Here is a 24,344-nt window from a genome sequence, read left to right as displayed (position 1 = left end):
CCCGATGCCACAATAAGTACACAGATTACTTCATATATTTCACTCCCTCAAACTTGATATATATGAGCGTTTTCAAAAGCTATCGCGAGTGCTTTCAATGTAGGCCAGGTATATTCGTGCTAGAATTTGAGGCTTACGCAACGCGCATCTACAAGTGTGTGCTTCCTTGGGAAACGAAGTAAGCATTTGACTCCGTAATATGACTTGGGCGTCTTGACTTTACAAAAGGTGGCCTAGAGGACCCAAAACCCCAGTTGCTGGCAGCGGGTTTAGTTCTACAATGAAATTGGAGGTTCAGCGGCCTGAAGGAGTATTGCGTGAAGTTTGCAAATGACACTGTAGTAACGAGGTAAGCCTAAATTGAGCATAGATCCTTATGGAGGCCTACGGCTGTGTCCAGACCGAGCCGTGAAGAGGGGAAAGTAACTCTGTCATTGAAAACGCTTTTCAGAAAGGCCCAAAATGAGATTGTTTGGCCGAGTATTGCTGGCCAAACAATTCTCAAGAGAATACGGGGAGTATGGCAGCTCTCATGAGCCCAAAGAAACACCAGATACTGAAGATTCAAGCTTTTTTCAGAAGCAGGTGATGCTACTGCGGCTGCGGCTCCCCCGCATCTCGATTAGTAGCAATTAAAACAACTGTGTTGAAAAAAATGTTCATAGAGTTAAAGAGAATACACTTGACGAGCAGTGGGGCTAAGGGATACACCAGAGCCACTTATTTCCCTTGTTGCTCTACTACTGCGCTATGGTTTTGTGGCCTCCAGGCCACGTGTGTCCAACTTGGAAGTCACCCCTGATTCCGTTTCTTCTAGTATGAAATCCTGTGTGAATTGCCCTGCTCTTTGTTCCTTGCCGAACTTTATTATATCCAGGGCCTCATAATGCCGTTTCCCATATCCAGTGATTTATCAAACAAGAAAACTCGGCTTTGCTGCTGCTAGGCTTAGGATGGTTTGCATGATGGCAAGAGCTTGATCGTTGCGGCGTCACTGACACATTAAAAGAAACACATCGGGAGGGGTCTGAAGCACCGACTTTTTCAGAGAAGGCTTCAGGCTCTGAACCCCTCCTGATGCAGGTGGCTTCTATTTGTAGTCTGTACATTTCCGGAATCGCTGCAAAAAAATGTTTGAGTGCCCAATAAAGAATATCGTACAAAAGCAGAGCTGGGTGTCTCTCTTTACAGTTTAGGGAAAGCTTTTGATCGTGTATGAGCTAGAATACAGTAAAACTAGCTGACTTGGAACCTCAGATATTGCACAAAATGTAGCACACTAAGCGTGCACCAACACAGCTGGCGAGTGATAAGTGTACAGCACCCCTCGAAAAATCAAGTGTGCATGGAGTAACTTGATAAAGAAGAGCGACTGATTCGCTACTGTAATGCCATAAAACCAAAACAGCCTCCACAGGAGGGCCTTCCTGAGGGAACAGTTGCAGAACGTGCATTGCAGATAGACAAAAACCAGGGGATCATCTGGTTTAAGCGGGCAGTAGACTATCAACGGGACCTGGTAATGCATACGGCTTTGACAAGACAGAAAGTATTTGTCTTGCAGTCAACCGTATGCTGGAAAGAAGGCAGTATGAGGAGCTTCTTAAGGTTACTAAAGACAAGATTTACGGAACTAGGCCTGGATCAGCAGTATGGAGCAAGCAAATGAATGGCAGCTTTGAACCATTGGATCCATTTTAAGAAGTTAGGGGAATAGCTCAGGCGGAACTTGCCGCAGCATTCTTGGGAAATATTTAGAAGGCAATGCTCTGGTGAGTTGTGTCACAGGATTGCATTCAACAAAAAAAAAGACTGAGCACGGTTAATGTGCGGTATATTCCTGGGCCTTTGCACTTCAATTCTTTCAATTCTCGTCTGCCATTTCACAGCTACTCAGTGGAAAAAAGATCACCTGACATACTTGGCGCAGAAGGGTGGAGATGCCAACAGCGTAGTTACTGCTCTACTTCTTGGCCAACCTGCCTTTTGAGCTGTGCAGTACTCCGACTGATGGAGTTAACGTTGTTTTCAAAGACTCAAAAGACGCTGCAGTAAATCCCGCGGCATTGGGGAGTTCGTGAGCAGCTATAGTAGAAGTGTAGAAGTGGCAGCGGAATGAGCTGGCGCTTAGCCCAGCTGGAGATGCTTCCAGAGTTCCGCGACTTCATATGAGCTTTGGTGACAAATAATGGCAGCAATCTGCTGGCCATCGTGCGTTTTAAGTGCAATAAGAGAGAAAACCTGGGGAATAATTGTTCCTCACGCAGCGAGAGCATTCGCCGGTCTGCAGAAGCGTGCAAACGGTGTTACACGGAACAGGCTTTGCCGAGAGTAGAGAAGCTGGCAACCTCCCTCCTGTGTAAAATTCGACAGAGGCCCCTGTTATGTTCGCTGGCCGAGCGTGCCCTCAAGTGTACTCAGTTCGACAAGCAGATGCGGCCAAGAAAGCATATTCACATATTTTCGAGGCCCTCTAGGACTATATCCAGCGTTAGCATATCTTACCCGTAAGGCTACCAGCAAAGCGCTCTTATGACCATCACACTCTAAAGGGGTTGGCTACCTAACAAGGCCGCCACGTGCCGCATGCAACCAGATTAGCTCAATTACAGCGAACTATAAATGGCTAAGTTTTTTCAGCCAGGAAGTGGATAGGCTTGGCCTTCGCCAATCCGTACTCCAACTATCATGGCTGATAAGCACGAAGACAATTCAGGCGGAACAAAATTCGTAAAGTGGTAAATTATCAAGCATTATATGCTCCCAATGTTGCCCCTACAGGCCTAGTTTTGTCGGAACTGTAAGGATACAAAATGGTTATTGCCCTGGACTTCGAAATATTACATTGTGAATTTGCCTACATTTTGTAGATTGTGACAGTTGAATATACACATTTAGAAGGATGACGGAAGAGTCATATGGAATTACGGGAGTCCCCATGCCAAACATATGTCAGCAATCATTTGATTCGTTTTTGATCATCAGTGCGATTAAATATTAGTACGGAATCTACTGAGTGGCCTCGAACTTTAGGCAGGGTGCATAAGGATTGCTACAACCGACAAAACAAATGTTTACAGTGCAGGGGCATGCTGATGGAGCCTACCAAGCGCTGTCATTGTCGGCAAACACTGCTGAAATATTTAAAACATCAAAAGCAATTGAGTAGTTGGATCAGTTGAGCGGTATCGGACTTTAGACCTGCTCTTCGAAGATCCCCACGCACCGAGCAGCACGGCACCCTCTGATGACCCAGCGACTCCTATGGCAGGGTGTACTAAAGTGTTCTAAAATTTAGGAGGCACTGAAGTGTTCTAAAGTTTAGGAGGCAAAGGCATTCGACGGACGAGATGTCTTCAGGATCTGGTCATGATGGGAAACGGATCAGCGGTGCACCACCTAATTAGGAGACTTTCTTTACAGCTCTTGACTTTCACTTACCCTTCAAACCCTTCAGTGCCGTCGCTCGTGTCGCCTTTTACCATATTCATCAGCTTTATAGGCATTTTTTTTGCTGCCTGTCCTCTTCAGCAACGTAACAACAGAAGCGTGTGCGAGAGGCTCTGGTCTTCCCACTGAATTTATTGATGCAATCGTCAAAGAGCAAGGAAAAGAGCTCAAAACAACCATAGAGTACCGGGAAAAATTTCGAATGTACGCATTTATGGAATGTGCTCGCGAAGCCGAGTAATGAGTCGAAAATTGTTCTCTTTCAACGGGGTACAAGGAAGGCACCTGGTAGAAGTAACTTCTTTTTTTTTCTAGTGGAAAAAGACTGTAATTTGAGTATGAATATGAGCTGCATGAATATACAAAAGGCAAGTAGCGTACACTTTCAAGAGACTCTGTGGAACGCAGTTGAACAGTAAAGATGACCTACTGCGAGAACAGGGCTCCCGGTTTTCGTAAGCTGCAAAAAACGTATTGAAATTCGAATTGCGTTTAGTGACGACCTCTAACTATTCCATCACGGACGTATTAAATTGAGCACAAATTGAATGAGTTACCACTTGCTTATAGCCTTATCGCTGAATTAAAATGGACAGCCTACTTGATTGCTTAAGTCACACCTATCTATCACCGAGTGGGAAACTGGCTACACTGAGGCTGCTAAAGTGTATGAAATCGGTAAGGGGGGAATTTTTTATGACAAGCATTCATTAGGCGCATTTCTAGTGCTTGAAAGCATAAATTTATATGTCTTTGTACTTTCTTCTAAGTTTATGGCTCTACAAAAGCCCACGTTGTACTACTACCAAACGGCTTTTGTGCAGAGAGAGCTCCACACCATGTCCTGGTAGGAAGATTTTCAGTCTGCGTAGTTCTTTTATTCCTGTTTTCTGTTGGTTTCGAATACACCCGCATTTGTTTCACTCCTATGACCTCCTGTGGTGTCTCTGTGCAACGCTGAAACCCAAGAGCACCTCTGTATTGGCCTCAAGGCTCTACAGCGGTATGCAGATGTCGCGACAGAGTGTTTCTAAATCAGTGGAGAGCTGCTGGATCTACGCTGGCGGTCTGATAATTGTTACCCCGAATAAATGGATACTCACGGCAACTAGGGCCAAATCTGGCCACTCCCGTGTTTCCCAGCTGCCGCCCGTTACAAAGAACTCGTGCTAAGGTTCAGCTTATTAATCTTCCTAACTTTTTGCACAGCACAGTCGGTGTCCGCGCAGCATGGCAAATTTCTTAGCTACTGTAGATTGTTTGTGCTTGTTCTTGAAATGTAACTTATTATTGATATTGAAGTCTGTTGGATTTTCTTTTGAAACCTGAAACACAGTGTGAGCCTGCGAGCGCGAGATGCGTCCGCATCCCCTACGTGCCAACATGCTGATGAGTAATAGCATCAATAATTTTATTACTAGATATTTGAGCTAAGACAATATAAAAGAGTACGGCGTACTTCGGTGAATTCGTTGCTATTTGAGCACTGGGAATAGTGGTCACCTGTGGTCCTGTCCATTGTGACCGATCGCTCTACTCAAAAACCAAGTGTGGCGGAAACATTGTCGAAGCCACTACACATTTACTTTTCTGCGTGTTTTCTTTTTAACTATAATGAGCAGGAAATGTAAGCTATGCGCGCAGCATACGTGCCGGCCCCAGTTGCATGAGCCGTCGCCAACAGACACGGATGCCGGGTCACTCAGGGCACATTGTACTTTCTTCCTCTGCTCATGAACAACGAAACATATGGCTTACCCTTTAAATATGAACAGCTTTATTGAAAGTATTGGCAGCCAGAGGCAAGCCATCGCAATAACGTTTGTTATGATGCTGAACCAAATCATTTCATTCCTGCAGTGAAATTCCAGCACACCGAGCCAGAACCTAGGCAGGAAACTCTTCTGACTTGCCGCCAATCTTGACGCATTTTAACCTTTCGTAGCCTTTGGGCTTCATTTCCCTCCCTACGACAGTGTGCATTGAGTTGTCCAACAAGGCATCCCCATTGACCACAGCAGAAACTGAACCAAAAACGAGGGGAACAGAATAAATAGCACGAGTCCATTCACAAGCAGATCTACAGTCAATTTCTTGTATAGATATGAGGCCAGAGGGGACCAGCGAGCGAACCCTCTTGGGTCGCGTCCTCACAGTGCGCCGCCGACATGGATTCTGCAGCGCGACGGAGAGCGGCAAGTTGCCACCCAGCAGCAGCAAGAATGACATCAGTTTAGTTATTCGTGGCGCATTGGGGATGGACCTGCCCTTCTTACAGTTCCGGCTGAAACACGTGACTGCCCTTAAGAAGCACCTGCAGACACTGCGCCATCCTCTCCACCGTTTCTGTCCACTCAAGTACCCAGTGGTCATTGATGCATCTTTCCTCTCATTGTATTCCCAGGCGACGCAAACGGCCCAGGCGCCAGAATCGCCGTCGAATAACTCCGCCATTTACGCTTTTTCAAACGTGCTTTACAGGGCCCCAAACGCCCCTGCGGATGCCACCTGCCGGGGAGATAATGACACCACTCTGCCTTGGCGTCGCGTTCCCGGTGTTCACCCACCAGACGGGCTGACGTTTTGGGCTGATGTCCGTTGCTTGCTGATGCAGGTGCTTGTTCAGGGCTCCCTTATTTGGGTTCCTGTGCTTCTGGTGTGGATATGGCGGCGGTACTGTACCACTCGCCGCCGCAAGATTCTATTCGTGCTTATTGTTCTTTCTCTATTTCTCTTTCCAATACGCCCAAGACCCGGTATTCGCCAGTGGCATGGCTGGAGGAACATTCACCGCTACCACCGCACAGCCGCTATCATTGAGGGGGCTGAACACTTCCCCCCGAGGGAGCCAACTATCTATGCAGTTTTCCCACATGGAATTGTGCCTACTGCCCCTGTAAGCATGCTAGACTGGACTCAAAGCCGAGCGGGGCTTGTCTTTACAATCAAGGGGGTGCACATGCGGATATTGCACCGCTGCTGGGCAAGCACATCTGGACGTACATTTTTGGGCCTTAAAATGTCAGTTTTGATTTGTTCTGCAGGCGGTGATGGCAACTGGGAATTTTGGAGATCTCTTGGGACACTTTCGTCTCACTGCAGCCTCGGTAGTGCGCTGGTGCCTTGTGTACGGCCAATTGATATTCTTGTCGGACGCGATCCCAGCAGACAAGTCAGTTCTTGGTGAAATGCCGGCTGCAGCACTCATTTCCAAGTAGCGTGGATATGCAGTATGGCTTGGTAGAAACTCGTTGCGGGTTTGGATTTGTGTCAACAGGCAAGCAATGAAGCAAACTCTCGAAAAAGGCTCAAATCTACTCGTTTCACCCGGCGGTATTGCGGAAATCTACGAGACAAACTCATCTGAGGTGCGGGCTGTTTCACTGCCGATTTTCCCTTTTATGCTCTACGGCTTGAAAACAATAAAGCACTACACTAGGCTTTACATGACGTCGAAACATGATAAGACGTGTTACCTACTTGCCTGTCCTCATAGCAGAGGCCTTCGAGCGTTTGCGCTTGCTTCAAGATGGCGTGAAGGCAAAAGAATTTATAGGAATCACAAATTGCATGCAGTCAATCCATGGCTCCCACACAAAATGCCGCAGGGATGTGATATAAGTATTTGAATTTCTTCACCTTTTATTCAGTTCCCCCCTTGCACTTGCCTTTCGTGTGTTGCAACAGGAGCGCCTCCACCTACAGGATCGACTAGGCATTGTACGACTCGCGATGCAAACGGGGGCAAAATTGGTCCCCGTGTATTGCTTTGGGAATAGTCAGGCATACCGCCTACCGTGGGGCGTGCGCTTTCTGCAGCCGTTTGCCAGGTAGGTGTCGAAGTTAGGAATCTGACAATGCCAAGTGAAACAGGCAGATAGCGGATGCTTCAGAAGATGTTCTGGGAAGGCATCACGTTTTACGTGGAGAAGCGCCACTGCACTCCAGCCAAAAAGCGACTGCCGTCCTCCTGGTGCCCCACCGAATAAGCACAACGCACTTTAAGGCTGTCTCCGTCTGTTGCAGGCTGTTACGCATTGCGGTCGTCTCCTTTTACGGCCGCTTTGGGCTCCCTGTAGCCTACCGCGTGCCACTGCTCTACGCTATTGGGCGTCCCTTACAAATGCCACAAGCAGACAAACCCACGAAAGCGGTATGTCATCAATCTCTTCACGCCATTACTCCAGCTTTTGTGTCTCGGTTGCACCTGCTCCCAGACTAGCTCGTGACTTGCCCTCTGCTTGTGCGCAGGAAGTGGTGGCTGCTCACAAAGTGTTTGTGGAGGAGGTCCGACGTATTTTTGAGACGTACAAGGGCGTATACGGCTGGAAAGATAAGCAGCTCAAGATCCTCTGAGCAGCTGCAGCCAGAATGACTCATGCAGGGTTGCTTGGGTCCTATAAGAGGCCCTCCACGCCCCATGTGTGGGCCGTGTTTGGTTTGCATGAAATTTATTGTCACACTCAGCCAGATCAGCCTGGCAATGGTTTTGACTCTCTACGGAAGTGGCTAACTCCCGCAGATCTTGGTGCCATCTTTACACCTGTTCACTTGAAAATCATGCAAAAGCAACCTTTTACTTCAGTCCATGAGACGTTGCTATAATATAGCTCAAACAGCGAGCAGCCACCCAGAGACGACTCAGTGCTAAGCTCAGGCTTCAACCATCTTGCCTTCGTTTCTTTGAGACTGCTGAAGTTTCGGTGGACAGGGCAAAAGTGCTAAGCGACAGAAAATACGAGGATGTGCTTAAAAGGAGAATAGGGGTGTCGGCATCACACAAGCGGTAGGTCTCACCGCGCTTAACTGTGCATGTAGGACTCAAATAACCACCCAGAAACAACCAAGCAGATCAGGTAGGCAGCGGACATCAATAAGAATGTTAAGCGCAAATGTAAGCACGATTAGTGCAGCAGATGGGCTGACAATACACACTCTAAAGGTTTCTTGGATCACTGGCGCTGCGTGACAACGAACTCGTCGCCATATAAATCCTTTACACAATATACAGCGCCAGCTATCCCGTTGATAAAAGAAGATCAAAAGGTTTTTCGTATCCTAGGGTGCAAAAAATTGTGAGTAGTTTCCTACGCGGTGCCAGTCGTTAGGAGAGAGCAGCGACAAGAAGCCCTTCATGGAGCTCTTCATTCTGTTGAAAAAGCAAGTATACCTTAAGGCTTCCGCTGCTACGTGGGCTGATAATTCAACTGCTCAATCATGCGACAGGGAGAGAAAGGAAAGCCGAAGACAGCCGACAAATGCTGAGCACGCGCACCCTTCCTAAAGCAGCAGCTCCTCCTTCCCAGCTACCGCTGCAGTTGTTATTGCTCCAACTGTTGCTGCTGCTGCTGCTGCTGGCGGTCGGGAAATACGGGCTCGCTCATAAGGGGGTTACAGTGGGCATACTTCAGGGCGAGTTGATCCCAGCCTTTCGGGAACTCTCTCTCTGAGCCCCAGCGCCCATCTCCCCTGATGGCTTGCAAAGACAGGCGGAGGCTCTCAGCAGAATACTTGGGAAGCCTGAGAGGCGGACGGGACCGCCTGAACCACCGCAGCGCCAGCAGTTGTGAGGGTAGAGATGGCCTCCACAAGCCCTGCAAAGCAAACCCAAGATAAAATGGAACACCAGTGAAGCAAGGCTAAAACCTACAGAGACGTACTGCTGAAATCACAGATTCTAATCAGAGGATGCGCGTTGCGAGGACGTGCTGCCAACGAGAAACTGGGCGACATGGGATTCGAGCCTGCTGGTGTTAAAGAGGTGCTGGGCCTGGCAGCCGTAGGAACCCTTTGAACTGCCGTGAATGCAGAAGCACCCTCGCTGAATGCGTCTTCTGGCACTCTTCCATCCCCAAATAAATTACCACTATTTTGGAGACTAATTATTTTGGTGGCGGCGCTTGAGGTGGAGGCACCTGATCCTAGCGCACTGGGCGCAACTTGCTGTGCACCTACTTCTGAATTAATTTCTGCTAAGCTGAATACTGCATGAAACTTTACCCTCCGTTGTCTCAGTCTCTAAATCTCGCATCCTGTCCATCTAAACATTTTTTGCCTCGACGAAAAGCCGTGCGGATTGACAGTTCAGGGAAGCATCTGCTCACCTGAATCGAGCGCCTCTCTGTCCAGACTTTCGGCCCTCCGTGTTTCAAGAAGTGGTTCGGACCTGAGCTGTCGCGATGCAGCTGCAGCAGCTCCTCCACCTGCCGCGGCTGCAAATTTTCCAGAGGCGTCTCTGAACGAGCTCCCGAGGCGAACACAAACGTAGCTTGTGGCTGCGCGTACTTGTCGTGCTGCACCACAACTTTTACCTGCATAAGAAAAATGAAACAATTAGCAGAAAATGTGCTAAAAAGTGCAACTGGCCAAAATCTGGCGGGGGAAACACTTGCGTTAGTCAAGAAGTTAACGTCGTGGAGAAGAAAGACAACTGCCGAAGCAGCTGCTGATATCTGGGGCCGTCGTGCAGCCGCGTTTGCATAAATATAAAATCTACAGCTGATCATGTACACAAGTGCCCATGCACACAGTAGAAATATCCGGCACTCAGGCACACAACCCTTGTTGAAACACAGGCCAAACATATCTCGTACACCACAAATAGGCGACAATCACAGCAGCAGAAAGAGCATCTTACGCATATACAAGCATATCCAAGCTGAATGCACACTGAGGCACGTAGACACCCACGTCCGCACACAAACGGCTGCAATTGCATTACCGAAGAAACGCTTCAACTTCGAAAAATTCGTTGATCACCTGGGGATTGCGTTGCTCCCAACTGGGCAGCAGATGCTTCAAATAGAACCGCACGCCGTTGCTGCTGTAGCCTGTCTCACTATACCGCAGCAGCACCTCCTTCAGCTGCCACACTCCCCTTTCGCACATTGCTCTTGACGCTGCTCGCGAGTAGCTGGACTGGCAGCATGCTTCTCATGCGGCCTCCTGGGCTTTAGTGGCCGCTACAAGTAGGCCTGTGCCATTAGGCCATACGTGGACCAGATCACCCGTGGCGAAAATATGTGTGCAGCAGCAGGCGATGCCGTGCTGCAGCCGGTAGTTATGTTTGCCAGTTTTGTACTGTACTAGCGTGCTTCTACCAAACTGCCTTGCCGCAGTACGCAAACACGACCCAGGGAAGAGGCCGGCTCTCTGGTTCACTGTACCGGTCGAAACAGAGTCCGATCGCTACTATGTCGGACCGACGTTAGACAGGCTATGATTCTGGCTCGTTGCCAGGGCGAAAAGTTTTGACGGTGATGCGCAAAAGGTCCATATTCACGCGGAATCATCGGAAAGATAAAATTTGAAGAAGCAAACATGCTTGTGATCATCTCGACGCCAGCGTGTGGCAGCGGCATGCAGACCCAAACAGTTATATCACTCGTGCGGCAGCACTCAGATAAAATGGGGAGAATTCTGTAGATTTTGATATTAAAAACACATTCAGAAGACATGCCTTCCATGCCAAGATTACACAGCCAACTTTTGAGAAGCTAAATAGCGGAAGGGGAGAATCCGCGCTACAGCGATACGCGCAAGAGCATATATTATTTGGCTCTTCGCCGTTGAAGCGGTCTACAACTATATTTTTGGGAATAATTTACTAGCAGCTGGCTACAAGCTCTTCTTTGGCTGGCGCACAGACGCCAACAGCCCACCATGACGCGCCCCAGAGCACTGCTCGCGCTGCTGCTGGCGCTCACGCTCACTGTTGCAAGTGTGGCCGCTGAAACCCAAGACGAGGACTCGCCCTTCAACTACGTCACTTCGGTACGTAGGAACTGCTGGCCACTGGAGCAGCACAACAACAGCGATCGTTGCTGCTGCATCTGCTGCTGCATCTGCTGCCGCTGCCCTTACTCTTACATTCGCAGCGGTGCTCTTATTTGCAAAGCTGCTGCCTCTAGAGTGCCTCATGATATTCCGCAGGATGCTTATATTGCATTTGCTTTTGTCGCAATCAAGTGCCCGAAACAAGAACATAGTCTGATTGAAAATCTGACAAGTGAACTGATAGCGACACTCTGCTGCTGTACTTCTTCCCTTGCTGCTACAATCAAGAAGAGCTTTCTAAAGATAAAGAGAAAAGTTAAGGTAAAGTAAGATAGACTTTTCACTTTCGCTGGGCGCGCATGTGCCAGAGTTTGCTGTGTGTGTGCGTATATCCCTCAGAACCTGCTGGCTCAGCTGTTGGTACTGCTGTTGATATTTTTCGGAAGTTGCATTGGCGTGTGCTGTCTTATGAAAATAGACACACCAACTATGTTCTCTGATAAGCCTCTGGTCATCAACAAGGAGTACTAGTCCTGCGCCCAATTTGAACTGGCGGCCGCCGCCTGCAGCAGCAGCTCCGCGCTGCTTCTCTACTGCTGCTGCAGCAGTTTTTACTGGTTCTTGTGTCATCGACATTTGTCATGTGGCAGTGCGCGGCGATGGCTTTGCTCGACGTGTTGTGCGGATTTTCCCCGGAGTTCTTTTTATGAGAGCTGAGGATCTCATGAGTTGTTGATTGAGGATCCTCTTAAGCCACGACAATGCCGCATTAGAGAAGCTGAAACTGGCTGCAAAGCTTCTAATGCTTTTCTTCACTGCCTACGGACCAAACCAGTTGAGAGGCTGACGCCGCACCATTGGATAGTCTTAGTGATGGAAAATTACAATTACCACAACTGCAGAAAGGTTGAGAAAAATAGAGTCTAGACAGATAGACTCAAACAAGCACCAACACAGCTAGCTGCTCCACAGAACCATTCCGTACAAGCCCGGTAGCTAGCTAGGTGGGGTGCAGACCGACGAGAACTCGCGGAATACTTATGGGAAAGCCAAAATGTGCATTGAAGCACAAGGGGAGAAGTGCGTTTGCTTGGCCATGCTCATGTTATTATTGATTACAACACTGCGTCCAAAGGTGACCCGTGTACAGACTGAGTGAATACGCGCACTTGAAAAGCCGTACGCAGAAGTTTATAGCGGTAGACGTTGAGAGCCTCTCGTGAAATCTGTAGGTTGAAAAGACGTACTGAGACTGCTTCTGGATAGAAAAGAAGTATGACCGGGAGCCGGGAGCTCATGACACGGGGGCTCGAAAGAGGCCCTCCTGCCAAGTCTTGCGGTAGCTTTACCTTCGGCTTTCCTTCTTCATGCAGTGAAATTTTCCCTACTTGCTCAAACTGCATCGAATTACGCTGGCGATAAAGAGGGCGCCGGTTTCACTTATGCAGAGCCAAGTACTCAGGCTTTCTGGTTCCACCGTTCTTCACAAGAATAGGCCGACCGCACATGTGGTATTTATGCGTGCTGTTCTTTATCTACGATGTCTGCACGCGGCTCTGGCGGCTGAATGACCACTGGCATGAGCTGATTGCAAGGCACATTTCTTCTTCCTGCATGCTCTGTTCCTCAGCGTAAAATAAGCTCACCTGAGCTGAGAGTTGCGGCTAGCCCGGCCGTCGCCTGCTTTGGCCTGGGGCTTCGCCTGTTCATCTGACTGTCTACAAAATGGTGATGCTTAGCCAGTTATTCCTCTCATTGAGCTCGACGCTCGCCTCCATAGTGTCTGTGCATTCGAGGTTGCGGGACAAGCATTCGACTTTGAGACTGGCTTATTACGGAAGAGATGTGCAAGCCTCCGTGCTTGTCACAGTCCACACAGCAAACTATTTTAATAATCGGAGCCCGCTTTATATCGAGAACATTCGGGTAGAAGCCATCAACGGGAAAATCGAGGAATGTGTGGACTCAAGCTGAGAACTCGCTCCTTGCCGTAGCACCCTAGATGAACTCAGGTCCTTTATGAGTTGTACAATTTTCACATGAGTTTAAATTTTAGCGTTAGAACATCTGAAGAAGTGCTAGCTGCCTCTGGGCCCCTTGGGATGAACCGCAGATGGGCCCCGAGTCACTGTGGGGCCCCCCAAGAGAGTACCTGGAGAGCGTTCATGGCTGTGGTTTTCTCAATTTGAATTAGTTGTTGAGATTGGCCCAAATGCATCCTGCAGATACATATTTTGCGGCATGGTTGGCTCATTCGTGGCGCTGGCAGCTCCGAAGAGGGAAGACGAGAGCTGTCCACGCAAAGAAGGAGCACCATAGGCGCTACATGCAAGCGACAGCTGGTCACTGAGCTGCGAAGGCCAAACTTCTGCTGCCAGTGCATGCGACCAGCATGTTTGTTGCCACATTTCCCCAATTACCTTTTCGTGACGCCTTGGAGGCGCAGACTGCAGCAAACTGCCTCCACACCCAATGAATGGCGCGCCCCAGCCCAGCAGTGGCCTTTAGCGGCGCGGGCGTAGCCCAGAAACTGCGCAGCTCCTGGCCATGGGGCTCGGTAGGGGCGCCCTCTGGATCCTGCTGAGCCCCCCCAGAAGCCAGCGGACAATGCGAAGCATTTTTTGCAGGGCCAGCCGTGGCTGGCGAGGCGTCTCTACTGCAGCTGCTGCAGCAGCTCTTGCACCGAAGAGAATGGCGGCTTCGCCTTCATGTGGCGCTGCCGCGGTATTCGGGGCTTGCCCAGGGCCCCTGCAAGGGCTTGCAGGCAGGGGTAGGCCTTCTATCCCCCCATGGAAATTTGCTCATCGGCTCTGTGCTGTTCCACCTGCTGCAAAGAGCCCTGCTAATTATGCGACGGCGTGGACAGTCTACCCCCAGGGCCTCTTCGGCTGCGCCCACCAGCCACCTGCACGTTTTGCAGCTTGCGGGTCGACACTTGCAAGCAGCAGCAGCAGCAGCGGCACCAGCAGCAGCAGCAGCAGCAGCAGTCCCCCGTCCAAACCATACGGAAGCCAACAAGCGGGGCCCGGAGAGCCTTCCGCCTCCTGCAGCGGAAGCGAGAGCAGCACCAGCGGCGGCAGCAGCAGCGGCAGCAGCAGCAGCAGCGTCAATGACAGCAGGGGCGACAACAAGGCCAGCAGCAGCAGCACAAGCCAGCATTCCAAAGTGCCAGGGCACGGGGAAGCAAATGAAAAGACAGCGAATTTGTGGGGGCTTTTGTCCGCTGCGCTGTGGCCGGCGAGTCGCCCCCTAAAGATGCGCGTCTTAGCTGCAGTGGTTTCGCTGATTGCTGCAAAGTGTCTGACCATTGCTGCTCCTGTTGCACTGGCGGGCCTCGTTGACCACTTTACACAAGCAGCTGCAGCAGGCGCCCAGGCTGGCATAACAGCACACACAGCAGCACCAGCAGCAGCAGCAGCAGCGTCTGCTGCAGCTGAAGGAATCGCAGCTGCAACCGGAACAACAGGAGCTGCGTCGCTGTTCCATCCAGCTCTTCCTGTTGGACTTGTTGTTAGTTATCCCCTAGCAAGACTTGGAGCTTCAGGTACTTTGTTATCTGAGTTGCCGAGTGAATTGCTGCTGCTGCTGATATGCTTCAGAAGCCGCGAGAACTGTTCCACAGATCTCCTGCTGTTGCTGCCCATGCTGCTGTTGTTTCTGTGATGCAGCTTTCACGGAGCTGCGTACTGCTCTTTTCGCTCGCGTCTCGCAGAGAGCTTCTCGCGAGTTGGCCTTGAAGTCATTCTCTCATATGCACGCCATTTCTTTTAGCAGCAACAACAAAGTACAGCCACTGCCATTGTTGCTGTTTGCTCCCTGCGTATGCCGCTGCTGCCGCCACAGCTGCTACTGTGGCTTCGGCAGCAACTTCGGTCGTATCGTGTTTTGAGCTGCTGCTGCAGATAGGCGAGATGACGGCTGTCCTTACTCGAGGAACGAAGGCCATTTCATTGCTCCTGAATGTTCTTCTCTTTCAGGTTAGCAATGCATCGAACACAGGCGGCTGTGTGGTGTTTACCGCCACGCTGTAACTTTGCCACGGGTGCCGATTCTGCTGCTGCTGCTGCTGTTTTTGTTGTAGGTGGTGCCTACAAGCCTCGAATTCTTGATGGTTTTGGCTCTCCTTAAGCTGCGTGTTGGCTGGACAGTAGCGGCGACTGCTGTGGGAACAATATCGGCCTACTGGGCCTTTACTGCAGCGATTACGACTCGCCGAGCAAAGCTAAGACGCGAGATGAATCGCCTTGAGGGGCTTAGTGCAGGTAAGCAGCACGCAGGAGTGCTGTGACGCAATGCTATTGGAGACATTTGCGTGTGCACGAGGTCCATTCCCCACACGTTGGCTGAGAGCTGCTCAACCCTCAGAGCTTGTCCCGTAATGTAGAAGGGACTCCAGGCAGCCCTAACAAATTCCGCAGTCTATTTTGCTAGGTGGGCTGCTTGCCCTTGCACGGTAGAGGCTGCTGCCGTTTGTTGAGCCTGCATTAGCTGCTCTTGCTAGAGGTAGCATCGGTGAGGCGGCGGTACGCATTTCAGGACTTTTGGTGGACTCTCTTGCAAATGCGGAGGCTGTGAGATACTTCACGGCGGAGGCCTACGAGGCGCAGCGCTTCGGGTCAGTCCAGCGACAGCTAGAGGACCAAATGACGAAGGTGAACGAGTCTCTTGCCTTTTTAAATTTTGGGCAGCAACTCATCTTCACCAGTGGCCTCTCCCTGGCATTGCTTCATACGGCTAGCCTAGTTGCCTCAGGCGCTGCCCCAGTGGGACAGATCATTCTCGTCAGCACTCTGCTCTTGCAGGTGAGACGTAAACTATCTAAGCAACCCGAGCAACACTGTAATGCCCCAAAGCAAACGCTTCGGCACAAGTTTTGGGCTGCCCAATTCAGCCACAGCATGCAGCAGCCCAAACAACACTAATATGACCCAAAGTGCATGCTGCAGCACAACATTCGGCACAAGCTTGCGCCACACGAGATTTCTATACCGACAGAAGTCATTCCTAAGCGTGCATATGTAACGGAGATGCAGGCTGCTGTAGGCTGTGCATGTGACGCAACTCTATTGCCAAAATGTTTTCTGAAGGTGTGCTTGTCTTGTGGCTGCAGCTAGCGATTCCCTTAAATTTCATTGGCACGGCTTATAGAGAGTTGACGCTGAACACAATTGACTTGGAGAAGTTGCAACAGCTACTGAAATTGCGGCCGCTGGTCCGCGATCCTCCCAACCCTGTGGTGTTTGAGCTGCGCGGTGGAGCCGTCGAATTCAAGGACGTGAAGTTCGCCTATCCCCCTTCTCACTCCCTGGACCAGATGTCCAGCCAACAAAGGCATTATAAAAAGCATATGGAGGAAGATAGCCAAGACTCAAGCGCTTCGCGAGGCGTGGGCAAGCTAGTTTTAGATGGCTTTTCCCTGGAAGTTCCGGCTGGTCGCCGGGTCGCTCTCGTGGGAGAGTCAGGTTCGGGCAAGACGACCCTCATTCGCCTTTTATATCGTTTGGCAGACCCCCTGAGCGGTGTAGTCTCTATAGATGGCCAGGACCTGAAAACGCTCCCCGCCATGTCCTTTAGGTATTTATTTGAAGTTCACTGCATAGACGCTCCAACAGCTCCATATTTACTTCTTGTCTAAAGCTTTCAATATTGGCGGGAGAACCAGCTCTTTTAGTACATTCGAAATGGACAGAAAAGGGTCCTGCCCTGTTCCGTGTGTTCCGTCATTCTTTTGCTTTCATCCTTCCGCAACACGGATGCACCACTTTGTGATGCGATGCCCTCACTAACTTCTTTGTCCCTCCTTGCGTTTGTAAGCAGAGCAGTAGCTTGTGAATATTTCAGGTTCCAATCTCTGGTTTAGGAGGAGAAAATCTGCCTGGACTTTGGATCCATTGTTGCCTGCTCTTCCCTGCAGGCGACATATAGGTGTTGTCCCACAAGACGTGTTGCTCTTCAACGAATCCCTTGGCTTCAATCTTCGCTATGGAAGTCCAAATGCAACAGATGAACAAGTCAAGGTATCTTGCACTGAAGGCAGTGGACCACACGTCTTCTTCCCCTTTCGCTAGTGACTAACAGTATAACAGACAGCACAGCATCTCAGCTAAGCTTAAACCATTTTTGTCTTTGGTCGTCGTTCCGTGTGGTAGGCTTGGGTGTTCGGTTCCTCCTTTCATGCAAGCAACGCGTGCATCTATAATGATACATTTTAAGAATTATAATACAAATATCATTTTGTTGCATACTTGTACAGGAGGCAATCCGGCTCGCTGAGCTAACAGAACTAGTGGAGTCGCTGCCGTCTGGCTTAGACACCCCAGTCGGCGACCGAGGGGTGCGCCTCAGCGGCGGGGAGAAGCAACGCGTCGGGATCGCGCGTTGCCTTTTGCGCAACCCAGAGATTGTCGTGTTTGACGAAGCAACCAGTGCACTGGATATGCATACGGAACACAAAATTCTGAAGGTGTGGTGCTACCCATATTCCCGAGTGACCCGTTACCCCAGCTGCTACAACTGCATGGAAGCTCCTTACACCCGGAAAGTGATAGAGTCTAAAAGGGATGCTGGGTAAAAGTTCAAGAAGAGAAGTCAAATACCTTTATTTGTACACATGAAACTTGCTCATTGTTATATGCAGGCAATGCGTGCAATATCTCATGGACGCACCACACTTGTCATCGCACACCGCCTCTCCACTGTCGCTGGGGCAGATACAATTGCTGTACTTGACCAAGGCCGTGTCGCGGAAATAGGAACCCACGCTGAACTATTGCAAAAGAAAGATGGGCTTTATGCTTCCATGTGGGATAGACAAGTAGGCACAAGCTTAGTGAGGCATGACGCGCCAACGACAGAGGGGCGCTGGACGACGGCGCAGTAGACGATGACGTTGTTGCTGCTGGTAGTTTTACCTCCTTAAGCTCAAGACAGGGGTTGTCTTGGAGGCAGGGGCTGTCTTGCGCAGCGATGCAAGCTATTTTTCTGTCCTTGGATTGCGGTTTGTGTGGGTCCTGTTATGCCAGCGAGAAGGCCAATTGGGGAGGGTCTTGAGCCGCGACTAGCCGAGCATTCTTTTTTATTTAGAGTGTAATCTGCGTAAGTTTTTTAGGCGGAACGTCATGTTTTTCAAAGCTGGAACGGCTTCCTTAGCACATTGTGCGGCAGGCTTTGCCGGAATTTATGAAAGTCTCTGCCCTGCATGCAGCAAAACAGATGCAGCATGAATGGGCAACGAAGGCAGGCAACTTGACCTGAAAATTCGTACCAGAGAATTTAAAATATCACCATCCCACGCGTTCGGCCAATATACATGCATTCACGTGCTGCGAAGCCCAGCTGTCTTCAAGGCCAACAACAACCCACAGTGATCGCCTTGAATGACTACTACTTGATTTTGCCTTTTGCCTTTTCATTGTGATATATGGACCGGGCGCAGATTTTACAAAGACTTTGATAAGGAAAATCTCTTTGAACAGACGTGCGTCTAAGCATGCAACGTCCACGGGGGTTGCGACTGTCGTAGGGCACCGAGATGATCTGGAGGTTCTAACCACATTCACTTGTCGTCCCAGTGACCCCAGACACTGAATTTTTACACAGATACTAGAGTCAGATAACTATCTTGGCCTTTCTGAGGTTCGCTGAGCATGACTTGTTAATTTGCCTAGTCCATACCAAAATCGCCAGGAATGCTAAGCCGTAGGGTTTATTGCATGAATCCAAATCTTACGTTTCCTATACAGTGCTTTTCTGCTTTTGGATAATCCCTGTACATGCAGACAAGGGGACAGCCGTGACGAATTGAGTGGGAGTTCCGAGAAGTGAGCCCGAGTTTTCCATGCAGCAATGCTGCGCGTGTGGTTTTATGTGAAAACACGTTGACGGCCGCATTGAGCTTTATTCAAGAGTAGAGCTCGTTGAGTTGATATAAATAAAGAGGCATGCAGACTCAACAATAGTGGCCCATTCTCTCAATTTGATGCCCACTCGCATGGCATGATTTCACTGTGAAGCCGATCACAGGTCGTCAGTTTAGCAACCTGGCACTTACCATTTTGAGATAGTGAACATGCCAGAGTATGTGAAATTAACGCGGCGAAGTGAATGCTACGAATGGATAGACTTGGTTGGAAGCTTCCGTGGCTCATGAGACAAAGTGTAGTACAGCACACTCTTCCTGAGAGTGCAGGTCTGCGCAAGGCGATCCCATGTAAAAGGTCTTTGAACTGAACCCCACTTTGCTGGGTCGGTGCTCCGGCCGCGCGGTTGCCACCTGAGTCACCCCTAGGCTTGGGCATGCTAGCAGCCAGTCGCAGCCCTAAAGGCTCAATTCCAGTGTAGACTAGGCCAACTTCAGCAAGTCACCTGCTGTTTCGTATTGCCGGCCTCTAGAGGCCTCATGAGAACTCATTGTAGTGCCCGTGCACAACTTCCCAGCTTCCAGGCTTGTGCTCGCCGCTGTAAGCTTAGCTTTCTACGCCTCAAGCTTCCACTGCGCCTCTTTGTATTTGCCCTCCTCAGTATTGTACGTTATTTTCACGTGTATGCCATTGAAGACAGGCCCAACAGATCCCTCTATTCTATCGCTTCCTTCGAACAAGATTTTCTTGTACCATCAAGTGTTGTGATGCGAGTTACCCCGTACAGTTGGTCCTACGCTCTCTTACACGATTGCTTAGTGCGCGTTGTGCACTGTGCTCGTGCTGCTAAAATTAGCAATGACATTAACAGTGCTGTTGCTATTACTGACACTTTATTATTACCAGTCCTAACTTGTACTTAGCATTGAGTTAAGTTTATATTATATATAATATATATTATATATGTACACCTCCTGCATGCAGCCTATAAGGTCACTTCAGCAGGTCAATGACATATTCATACACATAATCACACATATACTCGTCAGTTCACTTTAGTCTTCATGCTGTGGGGGCCTCACTCTATCCGCTTGCTATCGTTATCCTAACCCTAGTGCGATGCTAATATGTATTTAGTGAACATGCAAGTGCACATGCCACCGCGTGAGCGCTTCCTCCTCCCCATGCACAACTCGAAGATCGAGCCGCCACGCGTACAACAGAGCGACACAGAATGGAACGGAACAGGGAATGAGAAAAAGAATGAGCGCTCTGTAAGCAACGCAAGACACTGTTAGGGGGTCATAAGGATGCCAGAAGGGGAAGAGCAAGTCTGGGTCCGTTGGTATCCGCTCTGGCAGCGCCTCCAGGCACGCGTCAAGGCATCCAGCAAGATGGTTAGCATGCTCCCATGTGGCGCAGTCCTCAGGTGGGCCATGCCATTTGAAGAAGTACTACTCATCATCTCCAGAGCCTCGCTGGTCAAGTATATAATCCACAACGTACTGGTCCGTCGGGTTGCCTGCCGCGTCACGGGTAGGAGGCCAGCGTACCACCGCTCCCCTAAGGAATCAAGTGCGGAACGCAGGGGCGGTGAGGAACTAACTACGACACGTGGTGACACTCGTATGTAGGCCGCAAAGCACGGCGTTGCGCCGCGGCCCCGATACATTCGGTGTTCTCAAAGGGGCCCCGGTAACGGGGTTCAAACTTAGGACAGCTCTTCAGGGCGGGTAGGTTCTTGCTGCTGAGCCATACCTTGTCTCCACTGGATTCTTCTGCTTAGGACCAGCATTAGGACTTCTGTTGCCGGCTGTGAGACAGAACACAGTGCCACATCATGAGAGCAAAGCTTTGTCATGGGGAACGTGAGTGTAGGAGCTAGAGCGCCAACAGTGTCAAAGTCCGTGGCGGTAAGGGGGTTCTCACCAATTATTACCTCGAAGGGTGAGAGCTCCGTTGAGGAATGATTTGCATTGTGGGCGAGTTCTTACGCAAGCAGTATGCACGCATGCCTGGCCAATAGCAATATTTGCTCAGAGCTACGAAGAGCTTCTTCTGGCCTCGATGCCCGGCGGTCACATGATCATGATGAGTATAAAGTACACGCGTGAGGAACTCAAAAATTGAGGAAGGCAAATGCTGCAGAGGCCGTAGATGCAAACGCTCAAGCAAGGGGGTTCATAACGAAAGGTAATTTGGCGGTTGCGGAACTCGAATTGGGTAGCTTCACCGGTCTGCTCCACCGTGGTACTGCAAGAAGCTGGCCAATTCCCGATAGTTGGCCAGCTTCCGGTGTTGTGGGCCTTGCCGCCCTGGCCCTGTAGGTTCAGCAGCTGGCAGAACTGGTGCCAGAGAATCCTGTAAGGGGTGCTGGGTGGCTTGGACGTACTGAAGTGGCGTGTGGTCGGCTAATGAGGGAGGCGCAGCAATGCGTCTGCCACCTGGTTTCGTGCTGTAAGCAAATGATTGTGAGGCCTGAGAACTCCGCAAGGAAGTCGAGCCATCGACCACCCATGCGTCCACGATGGGGCTTGGGCAGTTTTAGCTGCTGTAAGTGGGTAAGGGCCTGATGGTCAGTATATGCGGTGACCATGGTAACTCGAAGTAGGTGGGACCACTTGTCGAGAGCGGCCACTAAGGCCAAACCGACGAGTGGCATGCTCAGCACGTTCGTCTCCCACAAAGCCTAGGTTCTCTCGTCTTTCAGTCTTCTTGCCTCTGCACAGTCGCAGCTGCTGTCTAGGCGTGCCCTCGGTGCCATTCTTCGGGCGAACTGGGCAGTCCCTTGTATAGTGTCCCAGTCCGCCACACATCATATACGTTTCCCCAAAACGGAGTGCCCGGACGGCGCGGGAAGGACAGTCTCTTGCCATACGCCCCTTTGTTTTGCATTCGCAACACTCTGTTCCACGTCCATAATTCGGGCCGGGGTAGTTCACCTTTGAGCCTGCGGGTGCAGGCCGATCAGCTGCAACCAGCCTTTCGGGGCACCTTGAGTTCAACTCGAGCCGCCATCTGCGCAGCTACTCGTATGTTTGTGCCCAAGGAGTTTCAAGCTCCGCCAAAGCTGCTGCTGCTGTACTCCAACGTGGAAATTTGACCGTTTCCAAATGAGTTACTGCCCTGGGCTACTTGACGGGTAAGTTGGCTAGGAAACAGCCGAGGATGCCAGCGGCTGGCATCGATGTACCCAGTGCTACTATCTTCGCAAAGTTGGCAAAATATTTCTCGTGGTCTCCAGCCCACCAGTTCCCGGCTATCTGACGTAGGACTTTATCACGGTTAACAATGCTAAAACATTGTAGCATGTCACTCTGTAACTGTGTGTCATGCTGTAACTGTGTCTCACGCTGTAACTGTGTCCAGTTTTTGTCATGCCCGCACCGGTATCCCTCAAGTGTGGCCATTACCCCAGTGCCTCCCCTTCCGTGTATTCCGCGAGCTGTAATCCCCATTATGGTCTTCCCAGACACATCTTCGTAAACTGTGGCTCCACCACTTGCAGGACGCTCTTTATGTTACGGCCTCATTCACGTGGCAGCTGCGGACAGACGGTTGGGGGGTCTCTTGCGTTTTTCTGCGTAGTATAAGGGATTTTAGCTGTGTTATCTGCCTCTCTAGCAGTGCAGCTTCCTGGGCATGATCCATCTCGGGCGCCTCCGGTACAAAATCGCCAGGTGCAGCTCTCAGGGCCGATTAAAGTGGCACCTTTGGTCCCTTAGACAGCAGTAGCGGAATATTTGAACTCCCACCTCAGCCAGGGAGAAGTCTAGTCCCGCATCTTGAGGGACGGCATGGCAAGGGGAGATCTATCTGACTGGAGTCTGCACTAATGCAATTCCCTAGCGTAGATGACAGGTTTCGATCCAGGAATTCAAATTCACTTGCTGGTGAAGGTTTGGGCCACATGTAGGATGGCAGCTGGTGCCCGCGTACTACATTTGGGGGCTGCTTAGAGATTGAAACCCGGGACGTCTCGTTTGTGAATACCTGATACACGTAAGTCGTTTCACTGGCTCAACGTCACTACTATAGATGTGAATATGTAAGTTTGCCAGCGCACTTTGTTTCCTGTCGCACTCAGGAACTCAGGAAACAACAAAAGCAATATCGGAAAAACAGTTTAATAGTGGAGCATATGCTTTTATGGCCTAAACTTCCTTAAAAATCGGGCTGTAACGACACTAGACCCAGTGGAAGCAGCCTTTCACTGGCACAGACCAACTCCAAGGCGCTTCCCCCCTTCAAAGAATTAAGATGAACAGCTATACAAAAAGCAGGCCAATGTTTCATTCGTAGCGTTGAACAACCCCACACCAAACTTTATTGCAGATTGTCGAGTCGTCACCTGCACAGTAAAAGCAAGTCCGAAAGCAGGCCTGCCAGAAGAAAATGAGGCAGAGGATGCTTCAAAGAATTGATACATGCTGAATTGCATGACAAGTACCGACGCCTTTCAAGACGATGCATTCCCTACATTCATATGAGCAGCATGTTGACGTCTGCGTTCTATTGCTGATTACGCTTCGGGGGTAGCTGCGAACTGAGCTAATCATTGCGCATGCGTTTGTGGATGTTGCGCAGAGAAGAGCAGTGCAATAAGGTCATAGTATGCATCATAGGTTCTGCGTCTGCCGCATTCCCCAGTATTGCTGCTTTTCTTATCGTAGCTCTTGGTATTCATGCGCTGTGACGCATCCACCTAGTGATGCGCTGACCAGCACGCCGGTGTTTAAGCACACCCGAGCAAAATTAATCTACTCACTAGCCTATCAGGCGTTGTTATGCTCCTTTTTTTGAAGACGTTTCTTTGTGATCGATCTCTGGAGCATCATTATGGCTGGCCCGTAGTTTGCGACCTCACCAGCAACCAGACACTGCGAACCTGCAGCGTTGCGCATCTCATGTAACAGTCTGTTTCTGTTGGTTATTCTTCAATCACCGATCAGGTTTGTCCCACTAGCAATTATCTTCGAGTTGGTGGCTGCCACTTAAGGATTAAAGGGAAGTGAAGGGACCGATTAAGTTGTCGGAACGCTTGAGAGAATGCTCGCAACGTGCAGTTGTGTAGGGAGGTGTCAATGAATTATTTGCTCTTCTAAAAAAAAACGGGGTACGCGTTGGGAACTTGTGGACTGTTGGTGGTGCAGGCTGGCAGGATTGACACTCCGCTCTTTCTGTGATTCCCGTTGAGCAGGTTTTCTTCGTCGCAGCAATTCCCCTCCGCTACCTTGCAGAGTATATATTTCTTCAACT

The 24,344-nt window shown here is 50.1% G+C and overlaps 4 protein-coding genes across 4 annotated transcripts; 3 read left to right on the top strand and 1 right to left on the bottom strand.

Annotated features, from left to right (window-relative positions):
- Positions 1–5,554: 5,554 nt before the first annotated feature.
- Positions 5,555–7,806, top strand: ENH_00013890 (Diacylglycerol acyltransferase family protein, related; the record flags this gene model as incomplete). The annotated part of the gene is made up of 6 exons (XM_013584266.1): positions 5,555–6,346; positions 6,495–6,622; positions 6,728–6,818; positions 7,138–7,280; positions 7,477–7,603; positions 7,702–7,806. 6 exons carry the CDS (start codon positions 5,555–5,557, stop codon positions 7,804–7,806), a joined length of 1,386 nt encoding a protein of 461 aa, XP_013439720.1.
- A 965-nt stretch (positions 7,807–8,771) lies between these two features.
- ENH_00013880 (hypothetical protein, conserved) lies at positions 8,772–10,338 on the bottom strand (the record flags this gene model as incomplete). The annotated part of the gene is made up of 3 exons (XM_013584265.1): positions 8,772–9,044; positions 9,555–9,761; positions 10,210–10,338. 3 exons carry the CDS (start codon positions 10,336–10,338, stop codon positions 8,772–8,774), a joined length of 609 nt encoding a protein of 202 aa, XP_013439719.1.
- Positions 10,339–11,112: 774 nt separating this feature from the next.
- On the top strand, positions 11,113–11,757 carry ENH_00013870 (hypothetical protein, conserved; the record flags this gene model as incomplete). Its single annotated transcript, XM_013584264.1, has 2 exons — positions 11,113–11,223; positions 11,626–11,757. The coding sequence occupies 2 exons, from the start codon at positions 11,113–11,115 to the stop codon at positions 11,755–11,757; spliced, it is 243 nt and encodes an 80-aa protein (XP_013439718.1).
- Positions 11,758–13,917: 2,160 nt separating this feature from the next.
- ENH_00013860 (ABC transporter, putative) lies at positions 13,918–18,287 on the top strand (the record flags this gene model as incomplete). The annotated part of the gene is made up of 10 exons (XM_013584263.1): positions 13,918–14,770; positions 14,895–15,010; positions 15,129–15,203; positions 15,308–15,488; positions 15,763–16,028; positions 16,337–16,800; positions 17,141–17,243; positions 17,480–17,689; positions 17,864–18,040; positions 18,249–18,287. The coding sequence occupies 10 exons, from the start codon at positions 13,918–13,920 to the stop codon at positions 18,285–18,287; spliced, it is 2,484 nt and encodes an 827-aa protein (XP_013439717.1).
- Between the last annotated feature and the right edge of the window lie 6,057 nt (positions 18,288–24,344).

Source organism: Eimeria necatrix, genomic scaffold (assembly GCF_000499385.1).
Source record: "Eimeria necatrix Houghton genomic scaffold, Enh_scaff143, whole genome shotgun sequence".
In the NCBI taxonomy this organism is placed as follows: domain Eukaryota; phylum Apicomplexa; class Conoidasida; order Eucoccidiorida; family Eimeriidae; genus Eimeria; species Eimeria necatrix.
Note: the sequence above shows the minus strand (reverse complement) of the source record. Positions and strands in the feature narration are given on the sequence as shown.